The 27,307-nt window shown below is 42.0% G+C and overlaps 1 protein-coding gene across 2 annotated transcripts in view; it reads left to right on the top strand.

Moving 5' to 3' along the window:
• LOC139262958 (matrin-3-like) overlaps positions 1–26,488 on the top strand; it is an 81,733-nt gene extending 55,245 nt beyond the window's left edge. For both annotated transcript variants that reach the window (XM_070878337.1, XM_070878338.1), the window contains 7 exons: positions 2,302–2,442; positions 9,332–9,463; positions 9,995–10,047; positions 11,393–11,816; positions 17,811–18,147; positions 20,194–20,315; positions 23,106–26,488. In XM_070878337.1, coding sequence (XP_070734438.1) covers positions 2,302–2,442; positions 9,332–9,463; positions 9,995–10,047; positions 11,393–11,816; positions 17,811–18,147; positions 20,194–20,315; positions 23,106–23,171 — 1,275 coding nt within the window. In that variant the 3' untranslated portion in view covers positions 23,172–26,488. The remainder of the gene's footprint in view (positions 1–2,301; positions 2,443–9,331; positions 9,464–9,994; positions 10,048–11,392; positions 11,817–17,810; positions 18,148–20,193; positions 20,316–23,105) is intronic.
• Positions 26,489–27,307: the final 819 nt, after the last annotated feature.

Raw genomic sequence — 27,307 nt, 5'->3', positions numbered from 1 at the left:
TCCCCTCTCGCCATCCCCCCTCCCCTCTCTTTCGCCATCCCCCCTCCCCTCTCTTTCTCCCCCCCTCCCCTCTCTTTCTCCCCCCCTCCCCTCTCTTTCTCCCCCCCTCCCCTCTCTTTCTCCCCCCCTCCCCTCTCTTTCTCCTCCCCTCCCCTCTCTTTCTCCCCCCCTCCCCTCTCTTTCTCCCCCCCTCCCCTCTCTTTCTCCCCCCCTCCCCTCTCTTTCTCCCCCCCCTCCCCTCTCTTTCCTGTCCTCTCTCTCCCATTCTCTCTATCAGGAAAGTTGTTCTATTGTAGTACAATAATTTTATAATTGTGTCCATCTGACAGAATATGACTGGAAGACTCAACTGTACTTTAGGAATTTTGTGTGAAGTTCACTTATACAAATCCTGCTTGTATTTAAATATTTTGAATTCCAAAATGACTATCACCTGCAATGCTGTTTTGGTCTTTTATAAAGAGGTCTTTAGCTAAACATGTAATTTTAAGTAAATAAATATGTGGATGTTGAGGGCCTGCCCACAAAAAACTTTCTTGCTTTTTTTCGCTAAAGAGCAAAAGATGCAAGTCAGCAGTGCTGTATCATCAAATTGAGAACTGATGTGGAGGTTGAGCTTGGAAATTGAGTCCAGCTCTCCCACTCCTATCCTTTTTTTTAAATCAGCATGTTGGACTTATCATGCCAATTGCTGGACTGCAATAATTGATGCATATTTTTGACATCAAAAATCGTGAGACAAAGTTGCTTGTCGCAATGCACTGCAAATCCTGGAAATGTCCACATGTTCCACAAGCAGCTTTACTTCATGAGTCCTGGAGGCAGTGAAAATTCCAGTTTTTAGGGGCACAAGAGACACATGTACAGCAGCCAGCCACCTCACTCCTGCTATTGAGATAAACTAGCTTTAGGAGCACATAATGTAATACACTGTGACCAAGGGAAAACATTGTGGAAGTCAACAATGGGCATTCAAACCAATGTGGTTAATGGAAAAAAAACTGGTTTCTTTGAGTGCGTTCCTACAAAAGTTTTGGATTGTTTTTACAGTGCCATGAGTGGGAGATTTATGGGTTGAATAGAAGATTTAAGGCAATTTTACATAGACATATTTGCGACAAGCAAGGGAATGATGCATATAAAACTGTTAATTTTTGGATAACAAAAGGATATCCTGTAGGAGAACTTGACGACCCCAAGCTGCAATGAGTTCTCTTTTTCAGGTTGTTCAGGCTGTCCCCGATTCTCTTAATGATTCCCGTCTGTGCCTTTCTCTTCTCGTGCCTCCATGATGATGCCTCTTTACACTTGAGGCAGTGTAAAGTAAAAGAAATATACAGGTACAACGTCCTGAATCCAGAACTCCGAAAACCAGACATTTTGTGCATCGTGGATGGAATCATCCGGAATCCGGAATTATTCTCCGAAAACCAGACATTTTGAAGCGGCCAAGATGGCGACACGGGCAGCGAGAGATGAGGGAACAAAAATGGGATGAATGTAGGGTGTAGAGGAGATGAGCGAGTGATGGAAATTTAGCACCTCTGTGTGGCACCCTGCCAACAGTCCGCACTCACCCAGGGACCCGCTCATCAATGACCAGTCACTGGGTTCACTGACCCTACCTGGACGGGTTGACCCATCACTGGGGTCGGGATTTTTTCCCTTCGGCACCTGATAGCCCTGAGTGCAAGCGGCGAGGTCTGAAATCCAGCAAAACCTGAAATCCGTCACGGATTCGGTCGAGGATTCCAGATTTCACACTATTGATTTTCTTTTCTGAAATCCGGGAAAACCCAAACTCCGGCACAGACTCAGTCCCGAGGATTCCGGGTTTTGGACGTTGTACCTGTACCAGTAAATGGAAAGCGCAAAATTAAACCAATCAGTTGTTTATGTATCAGACAATTCTAAATCTTACTGAAACTTGTAAAAGATTCTAAATTAAAAAAAAAAAGGATTTGGACAATATTCTGCTACTTGAGCATTCCTACATTGAAAAGTTTTACTGGTAACTTATTGGGCAGCACTACTGAGCAGTGGGTATTTTGTCAGCATAATTTTGCAGTGAATATGAGCAGTGCTGGGAAGTGACGAGTTAGTTTTATGGTTCTTCTATTTGAACTTCTGGGTGGGGCTTCAAATCTGATCAACCTCTGCGTTGGTGGCGCAGAGAGAGACTGCGAGATGATAAAGATGATATGTTTTCTGTGTGAAGACATTCTTGATAAGTAATTGTCAGCAGTTAAGATGTTGGGGATTGTGCAGTTTAAATAATGTGATTTTCACCACTTTGTTTAGGGCAAAGAAAGTGAAGAACGCAGCCGGGTGGTCCACATCAGCAACTTGCCTTCTGTTGGCTACTCTGATTCAGAAATTGTGTGCCTCGGTATGCCATTTGGAAAAGTGACCAACTACTTACTAATGAGAGTTAAGAATCAGGTATGGTGGGATATAAAATGTTAACAATAATGTGAAATATTTCACTTGAGTAATACAATTATATTAATGGTACGGCATAATGTCTCATTTTCTGAGGGGTGAGTTCAGTTTGAAATAATAACTTACAAATTAATACCAGTGGGGGTGACTTGTTGGCATTAGTGATTGCAAAATTATACTTATTACTGTGCTGTAGGTTCCAAAAGATACAGAACACACCTTGTTCACTTTCAGACTTGTTCACTTTCAGACTATCTGAAAGGAGTTTTGTACTGTGCTTGCAAATTTCTTTGCTTTTTCGTTCTGTTAGCATTTGACAATCCTGCTTAGTTTGGATCATTCAAAATGATCATTCAAATTGGATTGGCATTTATTTTGATTCAGTAATTGTTTGGCATGTCGGGTTCTCAGCTAAAACAGAGTAGGTTGCGATGAATTTTAATACTTGACTGCAAATTTGGTGCAGATTGCAATTAGCTGCCATCTAAGCTATACAAGTGATGATTTTTTTTTAAATTCTTGGGATGTGGGCAACACTGGCAAGGTTGACATTTATTGCCGTCCCTAGATGTCCTCGAGGTGGTAGTGGCCACGTCTTGAACTGCTGCAATCCGCGTAGTGAAGGTGCTCCCAAAATGCTGTTAGTAGGGATTTTGACACAGCGATGATAAAGGAACATATGTCCAAGTCAGGATGGGATGTGACTTGAAGAGGGAGTTGGAGGTGATGGTGCTGCCACGCATCTGCACTGTATTTGGGAGGTTCTGCCGAAGAAGCCTTGTTGAGTTGTATCAAACTGCTAGAAAATGATGATTGTTAAATGAGTTGCCCATTCCTACACACGGTACATTTAATCAGGAGTGGCTGGGCTTTTGTGATGGATTGGTTTTTGAAGCAGCTTTTGTGATAACACCAAGTCGTTTCTTTTTCCTTTCTTTTTCTGTTTATTTTTCCTTTCTATCAATCTGTCTCCCTCCCTCCCCTCTGTTGATTAGCTCATTAGCATTAATTGTAACATCACTAAAACAGCTTTACTGCTCCCAACGTTGAATTCAGAATTAATTACTGGCAATAGGGTATATATAAACACTGAGATGAAATATTGACATCACAGATATATGAGCAGAAGTTGGAGATTGGAGGAAGCAAAAGTATGTATGAATGGTTTGGCAACCATAGATCCAATGAGCTATGAAGAGCAGCATTATTGGTGAGGGATGACATCATTGTCATTGCAGGAGTTGGAAAAACAAATGGCATAAGCAAGTAGAAATTAGGATGGCATCTTCTTTAGATCTCCATCTCAAGCTGAACAGTGGACCAATGAAAGAGGTGTGAAAGCACAAGGTTTAATTGAGGTGATAAGTCATTGTTTTTCAATGTGTTTTATGAAGCACGATACTAGAGCTGATGCTATATTTTTTTAATTCATTCACGGGCTGTAGGCGTGGCTGTCAAGGCCAGCATTTATTGCCTATCCCTAATTGCCCTTGAGAAGGTGTTGGTGAACCACCTTGAGCCATTGCATTTTTTGTAGTGAAGGTATTCCCACAGTGCTGTTACGTAGGGAGTTCCAGGATTTTGACCCAGCAATGATGAAAAAAGGCGATATATTTCCAAGAAAGAGTGGTGTGTGACTTGGAAGGGGACTTGAAGGTGGTGCTGTTCCCATGCGCTTGCTGGTCTTGACCTTCTAGATGGTGCAGATCATGAGTTTGGGAGGTGCTGTCGAAGAAGCCTTGGCGAGTTGTTGGAGTGCATCGAGCAGCTGGTAGCCTTGGTGCGCCGGTGGTGAAAGGCGTAAATGCTTAAGATGGTGGATGGGGTGCCAATCAGTTGGGTTGCTTTGTCCTGGATACTATCGAGCATCTTAAGTGTTGGAGCTGCACTCATCCAGGCAAGAGGAGAATATTTCATCACACTCCTGACTTGTGGCTTGTAGATGGCGGAAAGGCTTTGGGGAATCAGGAGGCGAGTTACTTGCCACAGAATACCCAGCCTCTGACCTGCTCTTGTGGCCACGGTATTTATGTGGTTGGTCCAGTTAAGTTTCTGGTCAATGGTGATTCCTGGGATGTTGATGGTGGGGGATTTGATCATGGTAATGCCATGGAGAGGTGGTCATTGCCTGGCCCTTGTGTGGCGCTAATGTTACTTGCCGCTTATCAGCCCAAGCCTGAATATTGTCCAGAACTTGCGACGTGCGAGCATGAACTTCATTATCTGAGGAATTGCGAATGGAATTGAACACTGTACAATCAGCAGCAAACATCCCCACTTTTGACCTTTTGATGGAAGGAAGATCAATGGTGAAGCAGCTGAAGGTGGTTTGGCCTAGGACACTGCCCTAAGGAACTCCTGCAGCGATGTCCTGGGGGTGAGATGATTAGCCTCCAACAAGCACAACCATCTTTCTTTGTGCTAGGTATAACTCCAGCCAGTGGAGAGTTATCCCCCTGATTCCCATTGACTTCAATTTTACTAGGTCTCCTTGATACCACAATCTGTCAACTGCTGCCTTGATGTAGAGGGTAGTCACTCAACCTCACCTGAAATTCATCTCTTTTGTCCATGTTTGGACCAAGGCTGTAATGAGGTCTGGAGCCAAGTGGTCCTGGCAGAACCCAAACTGAGCATCGGTGAGAAGGTTATTGGTAAGTAAGTGCCGCTTGATAACTCTCAACAACCCCTTCCATCACTTTGCTGATGATTGAGAGTAGACTGATGGGGCGGTATTTGGCCAGATTGGATTTGTCCTGCTTTTTGTGGATAGAGTATACCTGGGCAATTTTCCACATTGTTAGGTAGATGCCAGTATTGTAGCTGTACTGGAACAGCTTGGCTCGAGGTGTGGCTAATTCTGGAGCACAAGTCTTCAGCACTACAGCTGGGCTTTTGTTGGGCCCATAGCCTTTGCTGTAACCAGTGAGCTCAGCCGTTTCTTCATATCACGTGGAGGGAATCTAATTGGCTGAAGGAGGAGGCCAAGGTGCATCATCCACTTGGCACTTCTGGCTGAAGATGGTTGCGGACACGTCAGTCTTGTCTCTTTCACTCGTGCTGGGCTCCACAATCATTGAGGATGGGGATGTTCATGGAGCCATCTTCTCCCATTAGTTGTTTAATTGTCCAGCACCATTCACAACTGGATGTGGCAGAACTGTGGAGATTTGATCTTATCCATCGATTGTGGAATCGCTTAGCTCTACTGCTTCTGCTTTTTAGCTTGAATGTGGTCCTGTGTTGTAGCTTCACCAGGTTGGCCCGTCATTTTTAAGTATGCCTGGTGTTGTTCCTGTTATGCTTTTTTATGCTCCTCATTGAACCAGGATTGCACCCCTGGCTTGATGGTCATGGTAGAGTGTCGAATATGCCTGGCCATGAGATTACAGATTCTGCTGTGGCTGCTGCTGCTGATGGCCCACAGCACCTCATGGATGTCCAGTTTTGATCTGCTCGATCTGTTCTGAATCTATCCCATTTAGCACAGTGGTAGTGCCACACAACACAATGGAAGGTCTCTGCAGTGTGAAGAGAGGACTTGGATTCCACAAGGACTGTGCAGTGGTCACTCCTACCAATACTGTCATGGACAGGTGCGTCTGCGACAGGTCAAGTAAGTTTTTCCCTTGTGATGGTTCTTTCAGCACTAGCTGCAGGCTCAGTCTGGCAGCTATGTCCTTCAGGACTCGGCCAGCTCGGGCACTAGTGGTGCTACCGAGCCCCTTGGTGTTGGATATTGAAGTTCCTCACCCAGAATATATGCTGTGCCGTTGCTCCCCCTCAGTGTTTTTTCCAAGTGGTGTTCAACATAGAGGAGTACTCATTCATCAGCTACGGGAGGGCGGTAGGTGGTAATCAGCAGGAGGTTTCCTTGCCCATGTTTGACTAATGCCATGAGACTTAATAGGATCCGGAGCCAATGTTGAGGACTCCCAGGGCCACTCCCTCCCAACTGTATACCACTGTGCTGCCACCTTTGGTGAGTTTGTCCTGCCAGTGAGATGGTGATGTAGGGGACTGGAACGTCGACTGAAAGGTATGATGCTGTCTGTTTGACTGTCAGGTTGTTGCTTGACTAATCTGTTGGACAGCTCTATCAGTTTTTGCACAAGTCCCCCGATGTTAGTGAGGGGGACTTTGCAAGGTTGACTGGGCTGGGGGTGTGCCTTTGTCGTGTCCGAATGTGGTATCTAGGTCGATGCTGTGTGGTCCGTCCGATTTTATTTTTATTGTAGTTTTTCGTAGAGGTAAAGTTGCACCAAAAATGATAACACCGATTGTGAGTAAATACTTGAATTTATTTTAAGGATGATTTATCATTAGATATATAGCACTCAAATTTGCCCAGGAGTTGCTCCGTTTTATTTGGAGCAACTTGATTTTTCTGGAGTATCTTAAAAATCCACATTTTGCACATTCAATATGCGCCAGTGCAAGTGAGTTAGTTAGGATTTTTTCAGTTTAGTTTTTTTTTTCAAAAGGGGGCATTACCAGCCACCTACGCCTGTTTTGGCCATTTAAGCCACTTTGGGCAGCTAATAGTTGCTCCAAACTAACTTAGGACAGCGTATGTGGCCGCACAGAAAACCCTTGCGGAGAGTTAAGAAATCAGCGCAGGTAGGTACATCTGAGACCATTCGCCAGGGATGGGGCGGGAAGGGAAGCAGAGAGAACCTTGCAAAGCACTAAACAAAGCACAGCAACATTCCCTCTCTCTCATGGACACTATTCCCTCACTAATTGTTCCCATTTCCCGTGCGATTATTGTTATTTCTCCCGACAGTTCCGTTACCTCATCACCCACCCCACTGATGGTGTGGACGAGTGATCGGGTAAGGTCGTTGCACTCCGTACTCAATGCCATCATCTAAACCACATCTATTGCATCCTGCATCTCAGGAGAGTGTGGTCGGTTTCTCCTTAACCTCACCCTGGGTCTGCCTCGCGGCAACCCCCCCAATGGGAGGCGCAACCTCGGACAGTGGGGCCTTGGGTGTTCCATGCTGCATCCCACCAGCACTGGGAGGCGCAACCTCGGATGGTGGGGCACTGGGTGTTCCATGCTGCATCCCACCACCACTGGGACCCGCAAGCTGGGACGGTGGTGCCCTGGGTGTTCCATGCTGCATCCCATCACCACCTGGGACCAGCAACCTCGGACCTTGGGAAACCATGGAATGTCACATCAGAACTTAAACCACTATATATGGACGGGCTGAAACCATGGAATGTCACACCAGAACTCATGGAAGGGTCTGGCAACGCCAACTCGATTAACGTGGCCTCATTCATAGTCATTACAGCATTGTCCCCTTCATCCATCTCCATGCCCATCTCCTCTCTTTCCCCCCCCCCCCCCCCCCCCCCCCCGGCCAAGTTAGTCTGCAGGGTTCGGCTCGTACTCGTCTGATCTTCTTCTGGATCTTCAGGATTGGCATCAAGTTCTGCAAAATATAACAGAACAGTCAAATTATTAGCAGCAGAGCAGGGTGCAGGATGGGTGGCATGAGTTGGCTCACACATAGCAGGCCAGGCAGCAGATTGGTTTGAAGGGCCACGATGAATTTTCAGGACTTATCCTCTCCGTCGTGTGTGGGCCCAGCTTGTGCAGTACTGATTGTTTTTTTCCAGGTAGGATCCATCAAAGCAGCGACCCTCTGTTCCAAGGGTGTCAGTTGGTGCAGATTTGGCGGGCTTCCTCCTGTTCGAGTTCTTTCCATTTTGTTGTGGGCCAATTTCTTCTGCAAAGATGAAGATGCAACTTTTTAGAGAGGGTGTCTTTCTGCTGGGTGGGACATATACAGCTGGTCACATTTAAAATTGCAATTCCATTGAATAAATGAAAATATTACTTACACTAACTACTTGACCAAGGCCCTGCCATTTATTTTTACACTGGCTTCTAGATTTCCTGGTATGCACCACTGCGCAGTAATCTTCTGCAACTTGGTTCCAGCATTTCTTCATTTCTTTGGGTGGCACGTTTGTGTGACCTCTGTTGCTGGTATCCAGCTCCTGCCATTTGTTCTCAATGACATTAACTAGTATCTCCACTTCGTCATGCAAGAAATTCTTCATTCTTAGTGCACGTTGTTGCATTGCTGTATTGAATTGACACTCAGTGATTTTTCAAAACACACAGTCCTTATTTTGCATGCAGCAATGCTTTTCAGATATGCAGCACTCCTTCTGGAACTTTAGCAGCAACACAGAGCACTCACTGATTCCAGCAGCTGATTTATTCCACAGCACGCCTTCTGGCACCAAAAATCAAGCAGCTTCGTTTCCCTTTAAAGATGGCCGATTGCCAATGTTACGCACTCACATGCGCGAATGCTTTAATGTGCATGCGCACAGCTGCCGGCACTGTTTCTTGCGCAGAGCCTAGCTCTGCCCCCCCCTCCCCCAGTCGACTGGCCACGCCGTGCCAAGCCCCGGGAGAGGCAACACACCGGCCAGAATCGGGGGAGATTTTTTAGGCGCTGTTTTCAGTCCACAAAGTCGGCACATCTCTGGTGAGTGCAACGAAAAAACGGGTGGACCAAATTTGAGCCCATAGTAATAAAGCTAAGGTCAAAAATAGTTACAAGTGTGCAAGACCTTAAAACAATTCAAAGGAAGGCCTGTTTAATATGAAGTCTATGAATTAACAGGGGAGGGAGGAATACCTGCTGCCCAGGTGTCAATTTTCTTGATGGTGAAAAGATGGTGTTAATGGTGAGTTTCCCCAATAAGATAATGGTCATTCCTAATTCTAAGTGAACTTATTTCAAAGATTAATTACATGTCTGCCTATAGTAATTAATCTATTTCTACTATGGTGCTGAACCCATAAGTGTTTCAAGTCTTAGTTATACTTCCTAATGATCCTTTATTTCAACCATAGGTTTTCCTGGAAATGGAAACACATCATATAGCGATGACCATGATTGAAAAGTTCAAGAAAATACCTCTAATGTTCCATGGCAGAGAGCTGAAAGTGTATCTGTCTCAAAAATACAAGAACCTAGTGTTGAGGGTAAGTCATGTGACTAATGTTATCTCGTGATCATATGGATTGAGCCCGTTGAATGGTTGGATAAAGCTAAGGTTTTGGGATCTGGGTCAGCAAAATCAGACTGTTGACACCCAAAAATGCTCTTTCAATTTGTGGCATCATTTGCTTCAACCAAAAGACACTGCACTGCTGCCTGAGCAGAATCAGCGCAGTGCCAATGAGCAGCATTGACTGGTAATTTAAACAACTGAATGATTTTAGATACATATCACGGTGTACCAGAACACGTAGACTGCATATGCACATTAATCTTCTGGTATCTTATGTCACACACATGGAAGTTTCTGTTGCATTTGATGTATAATAATAGAATGATGATGGTATACTTTGTCATACTCTTAACAAACAAGTATCTTAAAATCTATAGCAAGAAAATACCTCTGCTAATTAAAGGAGTTGGTGTTACTACTCATACTTTAAGAATCCTCTGCATACTTCAAGAATTAACTCGGGTTGCAAAGGGGGAGTTGATATTTTAATTTCTTCTTTCAGAAACAAGGCAAAGGGGTTGACGAACTGTTAAGAAACAGCGAGCGGGAAAACCGGTAAGCTATATACTTAAAAGTATGAGAGAGAAAATCTGTTCACCTATGTAGGCTACATTTAAGCAGTAACCCATTGAGAATTATTGTAACTTGTTTGGAGGGGAATTAAGTAAATACCATGCTACAATGTAAGTTATTTCAGACCATATTAGCCATTAATAAATATTTAGAAATGTAAACTCAATCACTTTACATATATCCACAGCGTAAGATTTGTGCAGATGTCTTTTTGGAGTATCAAGTTACTTTGCCACACTGGTAGCTAAGCAGAGACTACTTGTTGGTCCATAGGTAACAAGGGCAGCATTGCTATTCACATCTCTGCTGCTAATTTCAGGACATCTTTGGTGAAGACTTGTGCTTTGGGTGACTGCCATCTCTGTCGTAGTTGGATTGCAGCATGTGAAAAGAAATAGAAACAGAAAGGAGAGAAGAAATTAGTGTAATCTCTCCTCACTCACCCACAAAACATTCTATTCACTGTAACGTAGGCTTTACAATTTGGGTCGTCTCCCAATGCTTGCTTGATAACTTGTGTTCAACGTCGACTGAGTCTTCTATGAATAGAATTCTGTGTCCTTGTGCATGAAGTGAGTGGGATAACTTGCTACAGCGCCAACAATGCCTCTTAACCATTCTTATTGCACTGAGCCCACTGTGATACTCTCCATACACAATCAGACTATTCTGTTCAGGCTAAAGTAATAGATTTGTTTCTACTCATAGCATACTGTACTCCTGCAGCAATAGGACATTCAATTTGCATGACAACCAATCTTAAGAGTCTAAATATTGCGATTACTAATTAGTCCTTAATTAGGGACAATTTAGTGATTTTGAACTTGGAATCGGCTGGTTGAATTTACCCTAACATTTAATGCTGCACCCTTATGACTGAAGCAAAAAGAGAATACAATTAGCCTAGGGTGGATTCAGAGCCAGTTCTTGCTGGTTAAATGGGTAGTATTTTGTTTTGTATTTACATTTTCAAGGTAATTTATACACTCCCATGCCATGCACAATTATAAACTGAAAGGACAAGTGACCAATTGCTAGGCCTCCGTCGATGTCACCAACTTATAGGGAATGCATGAAAGCCTCTATATCAGATTTCATTGATTTTTTTTTCTCTGTTGGGAAATGCTTGGCATTTGTTCCCCTAATACCAGCTGAAATCAGGAGCTTGTAATCCAAGTAATCACTGATATAAACCAACAGCATGCCATTCTGTGGCACAGTGTTGGAGCTCTGATCTTTTTCATTAAGAAAACAGTAATGGTGGTACTTTAAAAAAAAAAATCTGAATGATACTTACATTCACATTTTTGCTGCTGTTTGATTTCAGGAAAAGGGGTCGTTCTCTCAGTCCTTCTAAAAGAGCACGATCCCCCAGCAATAAGAGAAAAGCTCAAGATAAACCCCAAAATTCTAAGGGAACAGACCATGAAAATACGCAGATGGGCTCTCCTTCAATGGAGAAAGACACAGATCCAAAACAGATAGAAGGGGAGAATGTGGCAAAAATAAGGTCACAGGGTGACCCTTCCCCAGATACTGAGAACTACGAGGAACTTGGTGGAGCAGAAGACTTAGTGTTGACGCATGGTGAATCAGTGAAGGATAAGTCTGAACTTGGTGACGGAGAGGGCGATATGGAGGTGGAATTGGAAGCAGAAATGGAAGTTGGGCACTTCAACGAATGTGAAACTAAGGAGGAGTCTGATGATGCAGAACCAAGCTCTCAAATCAAAGCACAATTATCTGAGAAGGTATGCATTAAAAGTTCAACGGTTGGAGACTTGCACATAGTTCATTCAAATATGCCTCTGTCAACTTTTACATAGAAATTGTTGAACTCTGTGATTGTAATACATTATCATTTGCAGGAATATAGGAACAGGTGGGTTCATGCCTTTCCAGCAGTGTTCATACCCTTTTTACTTGGCTGTTATCACTGCTTTAGAATTTTTGCATTTGAGTATCTGTCTACTCTCCCATCCCTTTTACAGTCCTACTTTGTCCTTCTGCAACTAGAGAGTCTGGGATGAATTGCTGCTTCTAAGCTTCTGCTCAACCGCACAAAACTGGCTGAGGGCACACCCCACGTTTTTCATGCAACCATCATATACATATTGAATATTGCCATCATATCCTGGGGGGAGTGGACATATAAGGAGGGTGTCCTTTTAAGAAATTCATACTCTATGTGGTCATGACATTATACCATACTTAACTTGGCAACCTTGTATACCCAGCAAATTTCTTTCTCAATTCCTCTTAGATGTGGGCCATGGATGAGATAGCGTTCTCTCGCTCTGTGACTCCATTCATACTGCTCTGGTGCTGTTCTTTATTGCAGGGTGGCTTCCAATTCCCCAAAAAGTCACAATTCTCTGTAGCTCCTTTAAATGGGGCAGTTCTGCTTCCTGTCTGCTTCAAAATAATTTATTTTTATTTTTAGAAAAGCTGTATGTATGCGTGACCGGTCTTCTGAGAGCTCCTTACACTGGATAATCTGGCCCCATAATGGTCCCAATATGTTGTGCACGGGGAATCTTTACACTGGATAATCTTATCGTCGTAGGCAGTCCCTCGAAATCACTCAGTGAGTTCTCAGATGACTGTCCAGTCTCTGTCACAGATGGGACAGACAGTGGTTGAAGGGGTGGGTGAAGGGCCTGGTTTGCCGCACGCTCCTTTCACTTGATTTCTGCGTGCTCTTGGCGACGAGACTCGAGGTGCTCAACGCCCTCCAGGAAGCTCTTCCTCCACTTAGGGCGATCTTGGGCCAGGGATTCACAGATGCCGGTGGGGATATTGCACTTTAGCCCGCCTCACAGCACCGACCCCCAGTCATCAAAATTCACGGCACAACCTTGGACAACATGGACCATTTTCTGTACCTCTGGAGCCTATTATCAGCAAGGGCAGACATCGATGACAAGGTCCAACACCACCTCCACTGTGCCAGCACAGCCATCGGTCGCCTGAGGAAGAGAGTGTTTGAAGACCAGGACCTCAAATCTGGCACCAAGCTTATGGTCTATAGGGCAGTAGTGATACCCGCCCTCCTATATGGCTCAGAGACATGGACCATATACAGTAGACACCTCAAAGCGCTGGAGAAGTACCACCAGCGCTGCCTCCGCAAGATCCTGGATAATCTGGCCCCATGGTGGTGCGCTGGGAATCTTTATGCTAGATAGTCTGGCCCTATCGTGCTCCCAACATGTTGTGCGCTGGGAATTCTTATGCTGGATAATCTGGCCCCATGGTGTTCCCAACATGTGTGCTTTTGAGTCCTGATAATTTATTATAATGAGTTGACTATGCATTATAGCATACGGTCAGCAGTGAACAAGGTACAGTATCGACAGGGGAGCAATCCTACAGCTACTGAGCTGAGACTGCATTATCCATCCCTTTGTATCGGCCCACTCTGGTCTAGACCTTCGCAGTTGACTATACCTTAGCCATCAGGCAGTGCCAGCTCATTTGATGAAGTTTGCTTTAATTTTATGAATCCTCAGTAACTGACACGTATCACAACCCGTTTTACATTTCCTCACAACTTTTCAAAGACATGAACCTTATTTAATATTTAACATAAGAAATTAATATAAGAATTAGGAACAGGAGTAGGCCATCTAGCCCCTCGAGCCTGCTCCGCCATTCAACAAGATCATGGCTGATCTGGCCATAGACTCAGCTCCACTTACCCGCCCGCTCCCCGTAACCCTTAATTCCCTTATTGGTTAAAAATCTATCTATCTGTGATTTGAATACATTCAATGAGCTAACCTCAACTGCTTCCTTGGGCAGAGAATTCCAGATTCACAACCCTCTGGGAGAAGAAATTCCTTCTCAACTCGGTTTTAAATTGGCTCCCCCGTATTTTAAGGCTGTGCCCCCTAGTTCTTGTCTCCCCGACCAGTGGAAACAACCTCTCTGCCTCTATCTTGTCTATCCCTTTCATTATTTTAAATGTTTCTATAAGATCACCCCATAACATTCTGAACTCCAACGAGTAAAGACCCAGTCTACTCAGTCTATCATCTTAAGGTAACCACCTCATCTCCGGAATCAGCCTAGTGAATCGTCTCTGTACCCCCTCCAAAGCTAGTATATCCTTCCTTAAGTAAGGTGACCAAAACTGCATGCAGTACTCCAGGTGCGGCCTCACCAATATCCTATACAGTTGCAGCAGGACCTCCCTGCTTTTGTACTCCATCCCTCTCGCAATGAAGGCCAACATTCCATTCGCCTTCCTGATTACCTGCTGCACCTGCAAACTAACTTTTTGGGATTCATGCACAAGGACCCCCAGGTCCCTCTGCACCGCAGCATGTTGTAATTTCTCCCCATTCAAATAATATTCCCTTTTACTGTTTTTTCCAAGGTGGATGACCTCACATTTTCTGACATTGTATTCCATCTGCCAAACCTTAGCCCATTCGCTTAACCTATCTAAATCTCTTTTCAGCCTCTCTGTGTCCTCTACACAACCCGCTTTCCCACTAATCTTTGTGTCATCTGCAAATTTTGTTACACTACACTCTGTCCCCTCTTCCAGGTCATCTATGTATATTGTAAACAGTTGTGGTCCCAGCACCGATCCCTGTGGCACACCACTAACCACCGATTTCCAACCCGAAAAGGACCCATTTATCCCGACTCTGCTTTCTGTTAGCTAGCCAATTCTCTATCCATGCTAATACATTTTCTCTGACTCCGCGTACCTTTATCTTCTGCAGTAACCTTTTGTGCGGCACCTTATCGAATGCCTTTTGGAAATCCAAATACACCACATCCATCGGTACACCTCTATCCACCATGCTCGTTATATCCTCAAAGAATTCCAGTAAATTCGTTAAACATGATTTCCCCTTCATGAATCCATGCTGCGTCTGCTTGATTGCACTATTCCTTTCTAGATGTCCTGCTATTTCTTCCTTAATGATAGTTTCAAGCATTTTCCCCACTACAGATGTTAAACTAACCGGCCTATAGTTACCTGCCTTTTGTCTGCCCCCTTTTTTAAACAGAGGCGTTACATTAGCTACTTTCCAATCCGCTGGTACCTCCCCAGAAACCAGAGAAATTTGGTAGATTATAACGAATGCATCTGCTATAACTTCCGCCATCTCTTTTAATACCCTGGGATGCATTTCATCAGGACCAGGAGACTTGTCTACCTTGAGTCCCATTAACCTGTCCAGCACTACCCCCCTAGTGATAGTGATTGTCTCAAGGTCCTCCCTTCCCACATTCCTGTGACCAGCAATTTTTGGCATGGTTTTTGTGTCTTCCACTGTGAAGACCGAAGCAAAATAATTGTTTAAGGTCTCAGCCATTTCCACATTTCCCATTATTAAATCCCCCTTCTCATCATCTAAGGGACCAACATTTACTTTAGTCACTCTTTTCCGTTTTATATATCGGTAAAAGCTTTTACTATCTGTTTTTATGTTTTGCGCAAGTTTACTTTCGTAATCTATCTTTCCTTTCTTTATTGCTTTCTTAGTCATTCTTTGCTGTCGTTTAAAATTTTCCCAATCTTCTAGTTTCCCACTAACCTTGGCCACCTTATACGCATTGGTTTTTAATTTGATACTCTCCTTTATTTCCTTGGTTATCCACTGCTGGTTATCCCTTCTCTTACCGCCCTTCTTTTTCACTGGAATATATTTTTGTTGAGCACTATGAAAGAGCTCCTTAAAAGTCCTCCACTGTTCCTCAATTGTGCCATCGTTTAGTCTGTGTTTCCAGTCTACTTTAGCCAACTCTGCCCTCATCCCACTGTAGTCCCCTTTGTTTAAGCATAGTACGCTCGTTTGAGACACTACTTCCTCACCCTCAATCTGTATTACAAGTTCAACCATACTGTGATCACTCATTCCTAGAGGATCTTTTACTAGGAGATCGTTTATTATTCCTGTCTCATTACACCAACGGCTCAGTTCTCTATCTGCCTCGCCTCTTCATCTTCTGTGTTCTTGTAATCAATCGTGTTGATACTGGGGCTAATGCATTCTGACTTTCAATTTCATCTGCAAACTAAAATAAATGAATAAAGCTAATGAAGTCACCACTGCTTCATGATTTCTTGTAAGAAAAATCAGATAGCTGTTTCAGTTATTAAGTTTATATTTGGGAAGGAAGGAAGAAGAGAGGGAAAGTGGTTGCATTTGGGGAAGATCAGTAAAAATATTGGCCCGGAAATTGCGGCCTCTCCAGATGCATACGCTGTGCGTACGATGTTCGGTGTGCACACACCTGAAGAGGCCTCACAAATAGCAGTTCTTGGCACGCGATGCACATGCGCCAAGAACCGGCTTTTGCGATCTGTCAAAATCGCGTGCATCTGCAGGAGTAGGATATTCGCGGGCAGAGATGTGCTCTTGTCCAGCGAATGTCCTTCAAGCTCTTACACCTGGTAAAAGGTGTAAGAGCTTTAAAACAAGGCGTAAGAGTTTTAAAACATAGAAAAATTAAATGTTACAACTTATTTTTATATTAAAAACCCTATCTATGAAGGTAAGTTCATTTTTAACACATAGTCAAAAATGTATTCTTTTAAATTAAATTTTTTTTTAATATCTTTAATTTAATTGCATTGTGATTGGTGGTCCAGGCCCACGGGATCCCAGGATACGCATACGAGCCTGGAAAACATGTTCCCATACGCTGGACTGTGAATCTAGGCCTCGGAGCGCAATCCTACATTCCTCCGGGACCACCAGGTATTTTCGTTTTTAAAAAAATGGATCAGTCGCGTTCACCCGCAGGAAGCCTCCAACCGCAATTTTCCCCCCACAGTTTAAAAAATGTAAGTCTTGTGATGAGTATGTGAGAGCATCCTTCTCATGAGATAGGAAACTTGGAGTGCAGTTCAGCATAGAAGCACTCCTCTACTCCAGGATCATAGAGAAAATAACATTTGTTGTGTAGAATTCTTAGGAATACTCCTGCACGATGCATCACTTGAACTACATTGGCTTGTATAGCCAAACAGAAAACACGGGGGTCACCAGGTTTCATAATCTACTCCAGTGTTCGTGACAAAGCCTTTACATTTGGCCATTAATCCAGTGCTGCTTGATGGCCTTTCCAGTTGAGTGATGAGCATAACAGTTGCTGACGTCCTTGGACCATTTCAATACTTGTTGGTGCAGACTTTAGCACTATCGGAAGAAAATGCCTCGGCTCCAGAATTGATCCAGATCAACTCCAATACCAAGTCCAAATAACCTTTTATATGGCCTTCACCCTCTGTAGAAACATCCCTTAATTCCAGATTTGTTTTCTTGAAATTTTTTTGAGTTCTTGCTTCACTGTATGAATTAGAATTTTTGCTCATTTACTTCCTTTCAGAATGGCTGCTATTTAATTCCGGAATGAAATGACATGCAGTGAAGATTTGGAGACAATTGCATCTTTACAGGGCTCTTTTGGGTCATCAAACTCAAAAAGGGCAATGCCCCAGTGTTTCCCACTGCCCACCGGTGTTGAAGTTCAAATGGACCATAAACACTGGCACAGACGAATAAATTCTATGTAACACACCCCCATCTGAATGACGTGAATGAAGACGATCGTGTCTCAATTAGCTCATCCATTATTCTGTTGTCTTAGACAAAAACAACATTGAAGCAGCCCAAGGATCTTAATTTACAAGTGAGCTTGTCTATAAAGTGAAGCTGCTACATCACATTATGAACCTATAACATTTTATCAGCAGTATTGTGGTTTTTTTCCTCTAGAGATCAGAAGGCATACGGTGTCCAGAGTATATGGAGGAGTTTTTTTCCCTGGATGAGGTTGATGATCCAGCTGCCAGCCTGTCTCAGAAAATAAGATCTGTCCAAACAGACAAAATGGATGCTGACAACAGCAGAGATGAACAAGATGCCGAAACACAAAGTTATGGTCTAAGACACATTATGGATGAAAATACTGAAGTTGATATAAAAGCAGATAGTGAAGTGAAGGAAAACAGTCCCACAACATGTGTAGAACCATCAAGTGAGCAGATCCAGGCATTCTCTCCTCTTCCAGATAAATACAAGCTTGGGCCATATAAACCCAACAATCCTGTCGGTAAGGTGTCAATACATTTGCTATGAGTTCTGTGGAGTTTAATTTTGATAAGTCACTTGTATCACATTTCTACTTTTAGGACTGAGTTGAGAAATTTCTTCACTCAGAAGGTTGTGAATCTTTGGAATTTTGTACTCCAGAGGGCAGTGGATGCTCAGTCATCAAGTATATTCAAGGCTGAGATCGCTAGATTTTTTTGATTCTAAGGGGATTGAGGGATCTAGAAAAGTGGAGTCGAAGATCAGCCATGATCTTACTGAATGCTGCAGGAGGCTCGAAGGACCGTATGACCTACTCCTCCTATTTTTCGTGTTCTTACTCTTTGCCAAATGGCATTTTTTCTAGGTTTTTAAAAATTAGATTTAGTTTACGTAATCGTCCAACATTGATGCGATTGTTCTGACTTAAACGTGCACTTGCAAGGCAAAGCAATTGGGATTAAATAGTGACTTAAATCTGATGCTTCTATCTTATTTCAGCATCCTTCACATATTATTCCCTTTATTCTTTTTCTCTACCTCTACTGATTCTTTGCTGGGTGCCATTCTACAGGTGCTAGCAGACATTGGTACCTCACCTAAGAGCTAACTCTTCATGGGTGAGCCTGTACAATGACTATAAGGAGGCTATTTGTCCATATGAGCATACTTTCTAGTGGGGTCATTGATAACCAAGTAAAACCCAGTGTTTGTGTTTTGGGTGGCACCAGCACACAGCAGGAATCAGACTATTTCCTGAGGGCAATACTACACAGTAGAAATCCTAGATTTAAGAGCACTGTATAATGCACAAATCACTTTGCTGCATTGTCAAAATTGATTTATGTATCTCTGATTTAGCTGTAGACCTACTTATCTGGGTGCTCGGGGTACAGTTTAACAGCAACAGATTCTTCAGTGAGCAGGTTAAGTAACAGCTGATCTAAGAAGCACTAGTATAATGTTAAAAGGTCAAGGTGCCCCATCCAGGAACTGGGCGTTCCAAGCTTTTAAGCATTTTCCTTTATAGTTCAAATGCTGGAATCATTCGACATAAGAACATAAAAAATAGGTACAGGAGTGGGCCATACGGCCCCTCGAACCTGCTCTGCCATTCAATAAGATCATGGCTGATCTGATCATGGACTCAGCTTCACTTCCCCATAACCCCTTATCGTTTAAGAAACTATTTCCGACTTAAATTTATTCAATGTCCCCAGCTTCCACAGCTTTCTGAGGCAGCGAATTCCATAGATTTACAACCCTCTGAGAAGAAATTTCTCCTTATCTCTGTTAAATGGGCGACCCCTTATTCTAAGATCATGCCCTCTAGCTCTCGTCTCCCCCATCAGTGGAAACATCCTCTCTGCATCCACCTTGTCAAGCCCCCTCATAATCTTATACGTTTCGATAAGATTACCTCTCATTCTTCTGAATTCCAGTGAGTAGAGGCCCAACCTACTCAACCTTTCCTCATAACTCAACCTTTCCTCATAAGTCAACCCCCTCATCCCCGGAATCAACCGAGTGAACCTTCTCTGAACTGCCTCCAAAGCAAGTATATCCTTCCTTAAATATGGAAACCACAACTGCATCTAACATGCACAATCAACCAAATCTAACAGAAGTGCTTGGAAAAAGACCCATAGCAGTGGTAATACATCATCTTTTGTAGTAAAAGGCACCAAAGTGGGTACTGCTTTCAACATTTTGTAGACTTTTGCGCCACATTACCTTTGTAACAATAGCAACTTGCATTTTTCGTAGAAAATGTATAGTTCTTGTTGATTAAGCACATTCGCCCCAATGACCTACAGATATTCGTAAATACTTCATACATATTTGATCTACTCTGGAGATTTCTGTAAACTGGCGTAGATGCTGTATAATAATCTGAGCTGCATTAGCTACAAACTCTCCATCTTCAAATACATATCCTGTACAGTGTGGGTAGTATCTGCTGTGGTATAATTCTAGGAATGGTGCCTGCACTGTCTGCTATGGTTCTACTGATGTATTTGCACCATAAGGATCAGAAAGACTATTGATACACTATGCTCTCTTTCAGGGTTAGATTATGTGGTTCCAAAAACTGGCTACTACTGCAAACTCTGCTGCCTCTTCTACACAAGCGAGGAGACAGCAAAGCAGACTCACTGTGGCACCGTTGATCATTATCAGAGACTTAAGGTAAGTCTGATGTTCAGGCAAGCAGGTTTCTCTTACATACATATCCCTTTTTGTTAAAAATGGTCTCTTGTTTTGAAGAAGTTGTAACTTTTCGAATAAGGAACACACTGAAACCTTGAATATTTACCAGTTTCTGCTCTGTCATCTGACTCGGGAATAAGAATAGGTAGTTTCGAAATGTGAAATGCTGCCATTTTTGGTAGTCCTGGTGTACTTGAAAGTTGGTTCCCTTGAGTAAAGCCTATGAGGTAACCCAAGTGTGGAGTTGTTTATTGTAGGAAGGGGTGAGTGAAATAATGCATATAATTCACATCAAAACTAAAATATCTTGGACCGTCTTGGTGATCCTATTACAAGGAAGATGATATAGTTTGAAGAATGAGAAAACCACTGCATCACTGATTTATTGTTTTTGGCAGCTCTATATTAATTGGTTAGATACATTTTTAGAAGCTGCATTGTCACCTGGATTATTACAACTATACTTAACAAAAGTTAAACTGAGCAGCTTAATTGAGCAATTTTTATCCTACTATATTGATGTGAAAATATTTATATTTATATGATGCTTCATCGTGTCATTGAAACATCGCAAATTGCTATACACTATATTGCCTGACTTTGTTTGAGCAGGACATGCCCTGTTAGATAGACTTATAATTGCACGTTTAGGTTTTAAAACATTTTGCCCAAAAAGTTGCTGGAAGTGTGAGCTGATAATGGCGCGGCAAGGACAACAGGGCACCTGGGACCTGGGTGAACAATGGGACAAACAGTGTATCTCCTATACCAATGAGATTAAAGTATTGAGAAATAAGCAGAGGAAGGACCGAGAAGCAGGGTGAATTAGAGTGTGAATTTAATATTAAATCAGGAACATAAAATGTAGGAAAGAAAGACTGGATGTAGAGCGAGAGAGCGAAAAGAGACAAAGGGAAAAGTAAGCGAAAAAAATGATAAAATATAAAATTTGACATTTTTAAAATCTCCTAAAACAATTCACAATCTGAAGGAATGAGACTCCAGACTTATTGGCCCTAAGTTTCCACACGCGGCAAAACAGGCGCCCCTCCAAGCTTTCGGCGCCTGAAAAAAATTCGCGAGCGCTTTGCAGCTCGATGTCTGCTTGGCGCGGCGCACAGGGGGCGGAGCCTACCACTCGCGCTGATTTTGTAAGTAGGAGGGGGCGGGTACAATTTAAATGAGTTTTTTTCGTGCTGGCAACCCTGCACGTGCGCGTTGGAGCGTTCGCGCACGCGTAGTCTGAAGTAAACATTGGCACTCGGCCATTTTAAAAAGTGCTGCAGAAAAAGTGAAAATTTGTTTATTGAACCCTTGCAAAGGCTTATATTTTAATTTTCTTGATATTTCTGTGTGTGAGGGTGAGGGAGTGCATTCTGTAATTAAAGATAGACTGTGATAAACAGGACACATGCACTTGTTTGAGACTATTCAAATTCTTTGTAGCTGTTCAATGTTTAACATTTTTTAATAAAACCACATTGCCCTTCCATGATCAGCACTGAGGCTTCTTGCAGCTTTCTCCCCCTGCCGTCCGTCGGGCCCGACGGCAAACGGCTGCCTCAAGTACTGAAGCTTCCTGCAGCTTTCTCCCTCCCTCCCCCCCCCCCCCCCTGCCGTTGGTCGGTCCCGACAGCAAACCACTGCCTGAAAGGCCTGCCTAAAGCACTTTCACACAGGTAGGAACATGGTTTATTTAATCTTTTCTTTGGTTATAAATTTTTATTCAGGTTGCATTTATTTGTATAATATTTGTATAAGTATAACTAAGGATTTATTGTAGAATTTAATGACTTCCCTTCCCCCCCCCCCCCTTCCGCCCCACCTCGTTTCTGACGCCTAATTTGTAACCTGCACCTGATTTTTTAATGTGAAGACAAGGTTTTTTCAAGCCTACAAAAATCTTCACTTGCTCCATTCTAAGTTAGTTTGGAGTACGTTTTCACTGTGGAAACTTTCAAATCAGGCGTCAGTGGCCGGACACGCCCCCTTTTGGAAAAAAAAATTCTGTTCAAAAGTGAAACTGTTCTACCTGACTCGAACTGCAGAAAACTTAAATGTGGAGAATTCCGATTTCTAAGATACTCCGTTCTCCACCAGTTGCTCCTAAAAAATGTGGAAACTTGGGGCCATAGTTTATTTTCTGGGCAGTCATTAATAATTATCACGTCGTAAACAGGGTATTGCGCTGATAATTACTAGACTTAATTTTCTGTGGTGGGTTTAATGGGCAATTAATGTGCAAATACAGCTTTATGAAAGTCACGGAGGTTAAGCGTGAGATGCCGTTTTCGTAAAGCTAACAGTGTAACAACTTGTATTTATATAGCGCCAGCGCAAACTGGTCAGAAACATGGCGATTCACAATTCACAGGGTGCCACAAGTAGCTAGCCAATTTGCGCACTAATAATGGTGTGTGTGATTCAGATGACATTATTTTTTTTAGCAAAATCTGGCCCACTGAATTGCATTTGGAATGCAGTGATTGTTATGTCGGCAAATATGGCGCAAGCCTCTGCTTTGTGCTATAGGCCAGGATTCCAAATGGCTGTATAGATGCGAATAAAAGACATTTTTGTATATTTTGTTACTGTGAAATCCAACTTGAATCCATGTAATGAAAACAGAATTTGACTTGCACAATCACTGTAAATCTCTGGCCCTGCTTATCATTGTAGTGTTAGCCAGACGGTGACAACCAGGCCAGGGTGAAGGTTTTCTGTAGCGATGACCTTGTTTAACGCAATTTTTCTGCTGTACTTTTAAAGAAAATACTAGCCAAGCAAGCTGTGGAGTACTGGAAAGAAAAGCAGCAGCAAATAATTCTGGAGTGAATGAACAAGAACCTTGCAAATAATGAGAAGCATAATTCCAGTATTACCGAAGACATTGAACACAAACTGACAACCCAGATGGACGTGGTCTTTTTGTAATTTATAAACTGGAAATATTTACATAAGTATCGTGCTCTAATGTTCAAAAACTTAGGGCTATAAGAAAGTTTGAATTTTGAAATATTGATGATACATCACAGCTTTCATGTTCATTTTTCTTTTTGGTTTTGAAGCTTCATTAAGTGTAACTCCACTTGCAGCTGTGAAATCCAGGCCCCAATGCCTCAATCTGATCTTCCTTTAGTAATGATCTTGAACACACTATCATCTCTTACTGAACTCAGTTTACCATCACTACCTATATTCATTTTTATTTTTCTCCCACACTAAAACAACAATGATGCCTTCAGTGCTAAACGGTATGAAGCTTCAAAACTTTTTTAAAGGATGGATTTGTTACACCTCTTTTTAAAAAAAAAAAAAGCCCAGTGCACCAAAAGTTCCAACATGCGGTATTGGTCTCTGTTTAAACATCTGGAATTGGTTTGTGGAAAGATGAAACTTTTAATCATTCATCACTGTTTTGTTGAGCTAATATAAATGTTAACAATGTAACTGGTAGTGATGGAAAAAATAAAATACTCTTTAGAAAGAAATTCATTTTTGAGAAGTAAAATGAGAATAAATGAAAGGTTAAATGAGAGTGAATCTCATCCATCATTGTTCCTAAGTTGGTTGAAATTGGAATATTGTGTTCTGTTGCTTAACCGTAAAATCATAAATTGGGATTTTGTAATCTGGGCTTTGATATATTGGACCAACACTGATATCCATCCATCTCAACCCAAACCAAGCAATCTTTTGAGGGGTTTCCTTTAACACAAATATACATTGGAAAAGTACAACAGATATTCTATTTTCTTGTCTTAAAATAGTTATTCATTCATTCAATCAATCTCCATCTACAAATAGGAATTATTGTCACCCTGCAGCATAAATTATCTGTGATACTGTCCGTTTAAGAAATGTCACTGTCTGGACGATCTATATATACAAAGTGTAACATACTTGAGGTCGTTCCCCCATTCCCATAGATTAGCATTAATTCCAATATTTCTGTGAAAGTTTTAAAAAATTCAGAGAATGAGGAAGGTTATGTACTGTAAGTAATTACCATTTTACTTTTGTGTGCATGCTGAAGTACCATATTCAATTCTTGGTGTGATGTTAGGTAAACATACAGTCATCATTTATAACAGAAACACTCAAACTCTGCAATGACGATTGTTTTGCAAATATCATACTCGTTCCTATGAATTTTGTTTATACCAGAACTTATTTAGTTCATTTTACTGGGTACTGTGTTATGCAGTTTTCATTCGGACCAAGTGATCAGTTAATGTAACGCCCAGTTGTTGCGGCACATAAATATAATCGTAGAAGGTTCAGTTAATGATTGAATAGTGGAAGTTTTTTTAAGATCTCTGATGTATAAATTTTAAACTGTACATGAGTCATTGCAGTTTCTGTTAATTTGTCTAATTCTAAAGTGACATGTGGAAGCTTCGCCAAATCTGGATGAACCAACAATCTAAATCTGGAATGCAATAATAAAAAAAGTGTATTTTGAAAGTCCCCAATCCTGTGTTACATTTGTAGACTGAAGTACACCCTTTCAGGATACTATCCAGACTCTCTGGTATGGACACTCCAGTTGGCTTCCCGAGATCTTTGTACTTTAGTTCAATCATACAGATTGCAGCAAAATATGCATGGTGAAATCAGGGCCTCTATACAACATGACTGCCTGAGGGAGTTTAGATAATTAGGATTATATGTGCATGAAAACCCACAGGGAGAAAGGTGGGATGGAAAGGTGAGGGTTGTTTTGCTAAGTGTATTCCACTGGAGTGTATGCTGCATTCATTTGAGTATGAACTTGCCAAATTGATAATTAAGAGGCATGAACTGCAATGGTTGCTTCAGATGTCACTTGTCTTGTATAATTGCAACTATTTTAGATATTTATGTTACTGATGCATCAAAGGCGTCATGCATGGACTCAGAAAGGTCACTGTGTAAATTCTTGCATATATTGTGTTGTAAGGATATTCAGAATATTTTTGGCACTAAAAAAAATTCCAAAGGAACCAAAACAACTCAAAATAACAGTTAAACAGAATTGGACTAATAAACAAAAAGACTCGGATATTTTCTTTTCATCAATTGCACATTTTCTAAATACTGTGCTGTAGAGTATTTAGAAAATATAGTAGCAAGTGAAAGCACAAATATTTTAAAAACATTTTACTGTCGATACGTGGAACATACAACAGTGGCGTGCTGAAAGTCTAACACCTCACAGAACTCTTACAAAAGCTATGAGTATTGTGTTTTGCTGCTGATAAGGTGTCAAAGATCAGATTTGAGAACATTAAGAGGTTTCTGTCTCTCTGTCCTGAATTTATATAAAGTGACTAGTTATTTTCAGTTTGCCTCAGTCAGAACCAGATCCTTGTCTTCATCTGCACTTGAACTCAAATACTTGCTTTTGCATTTCTAAGAGCAAGCATGTGTGTCTATTAGAACTAAGAGTGTACTTAGTAAACTTCTGAGAGATGGTGTTGGTATTTAAAGTACTCAGACATACTAAATCATTGTCGATTAGAACTGTGATGTATTCTTGCTTCTTGTTTAAATCTGTGGTCTTTAGTACAGACATTGTTTTGTATTCAACTGTTTAAACATATTATCTTGATTTTGATCTGTAATGAACCAAACGCTGTACAAAGAAGCCTTGGTAGATCACTTGCCTTCCAAACAGAGGGCCAGAATTGACTAGCTAGATTACCTTGCCCATCACTAGAATCTGTTTGGCCTGGTTAGGGAAGTGTTCCCAGTTCTTGAGCAGCATGTGAAAGCAGGCTGTTGCCTCTTGGGAGTGATGTATGGCTCATCTAGCCTGAATAACAATTCTAAGTAGAGAACAGCTGAACACAGGATACTGCAGTAAGCAGAAATCCATCATTGGAGAGTAAATTACTGATTTGAAAAATGAGGTAGTTAATGAAGTGGACCGGCTTCCTTTTATTTCATGTTTGATTGCCGTGTTGTTTAAAATTGTTTGCTTTTAAACCATTTCTTCAACCTTGATGTGTCCAGGATCCGTTGGAAAACATGCTTTAAATGATAAAATGTGAAATTGTTGGTTTATTTTGTTTGTTTAAAATTGTGCTGTTGAGAAGGTTGGCTGGAATGGAGAGCCTGTTATGCCTGAACACTACACAATAAAAACTTTTATATTGTTATTGGTGAAAGATGGTGTTAAGCGAACTCCTTAAATCTTTTTTTGCCCAGCAGGTGCAACAGAGAGACAAAGCTAGAACTGCTGAGAAAGACAGCAGCAAGAATTTGGGAAGAGAGTTTGATTGATGGTTTATGTAGAAACAGAAAATCTGAAGGCCAAAAAAAAAGCACAGACCCATAGTCCACCCATCAGGTGTCAGCTTCGCTCAGTTTTCCCTCTGCTGAGTAGAAGTATGTGAATTCAAATCCCACTGCAGAATTTGAGCATGTAATCTAGGCTAACATTTTGGTGTAGTACTGAGGGAGTGCTGCATTGTTGGAGTTGCTGTCTTTCAGAAGAGACATTACACTGAGGCTCGCCCACCTATTCAGATGGACTAATGGCATTATGCAAAACAGCATGGCGTTCTCTTGGAGTCCTGGCCATCATTCCTCCCTTAACCAACATTACCAAAAACAGATTATCTGTTTTTTTTTATGGTATCAGTGTCAGATGTCAGCCACAGTCCCAGTCTGCCCACTTGAGTGGATGAAATACTTGGCTGATAAATACCAGTACTCCAAATTAGAATTTACATAATTGTAGGATGCTAATTGTAGAAAATGAAGGATAGGATGGGAGTAACAGAAAGGGAAATATAAATATACGCCTACCCATCCATATAAAGATTCAGGCATCAACTAGCTACTTGAGCTTATTAAATAGTGTAGGGTAGAGTTTCTGCTTTGGGCACGATTGACAATTGCCCTGGTTTTCTAAAGTGAAGTTACGGTTCAAGTTTCTGCCCAAACTTATTTGCATAATCACAAACTTAAAATCTTCCATGAAC

This window comes from Pristiophorus japonicus, chromosome 4, assembly GCF_044704955.1.
Source record: "Pristiophorus japonicus isolate sPriJap1 chromosome 4, sPriJap1.hap1, whole genome shotgun sequence".
Classification (NCBI taxonomy): Eukaryota; Metazoa; Chordata; class Chondrichthyes; family Pristiophoridae; genus Pristiophorus; species Pristiophorus japonicus.
This window is presented reverse-complemented; position numbering and strand designations above follow the sequence as displayed.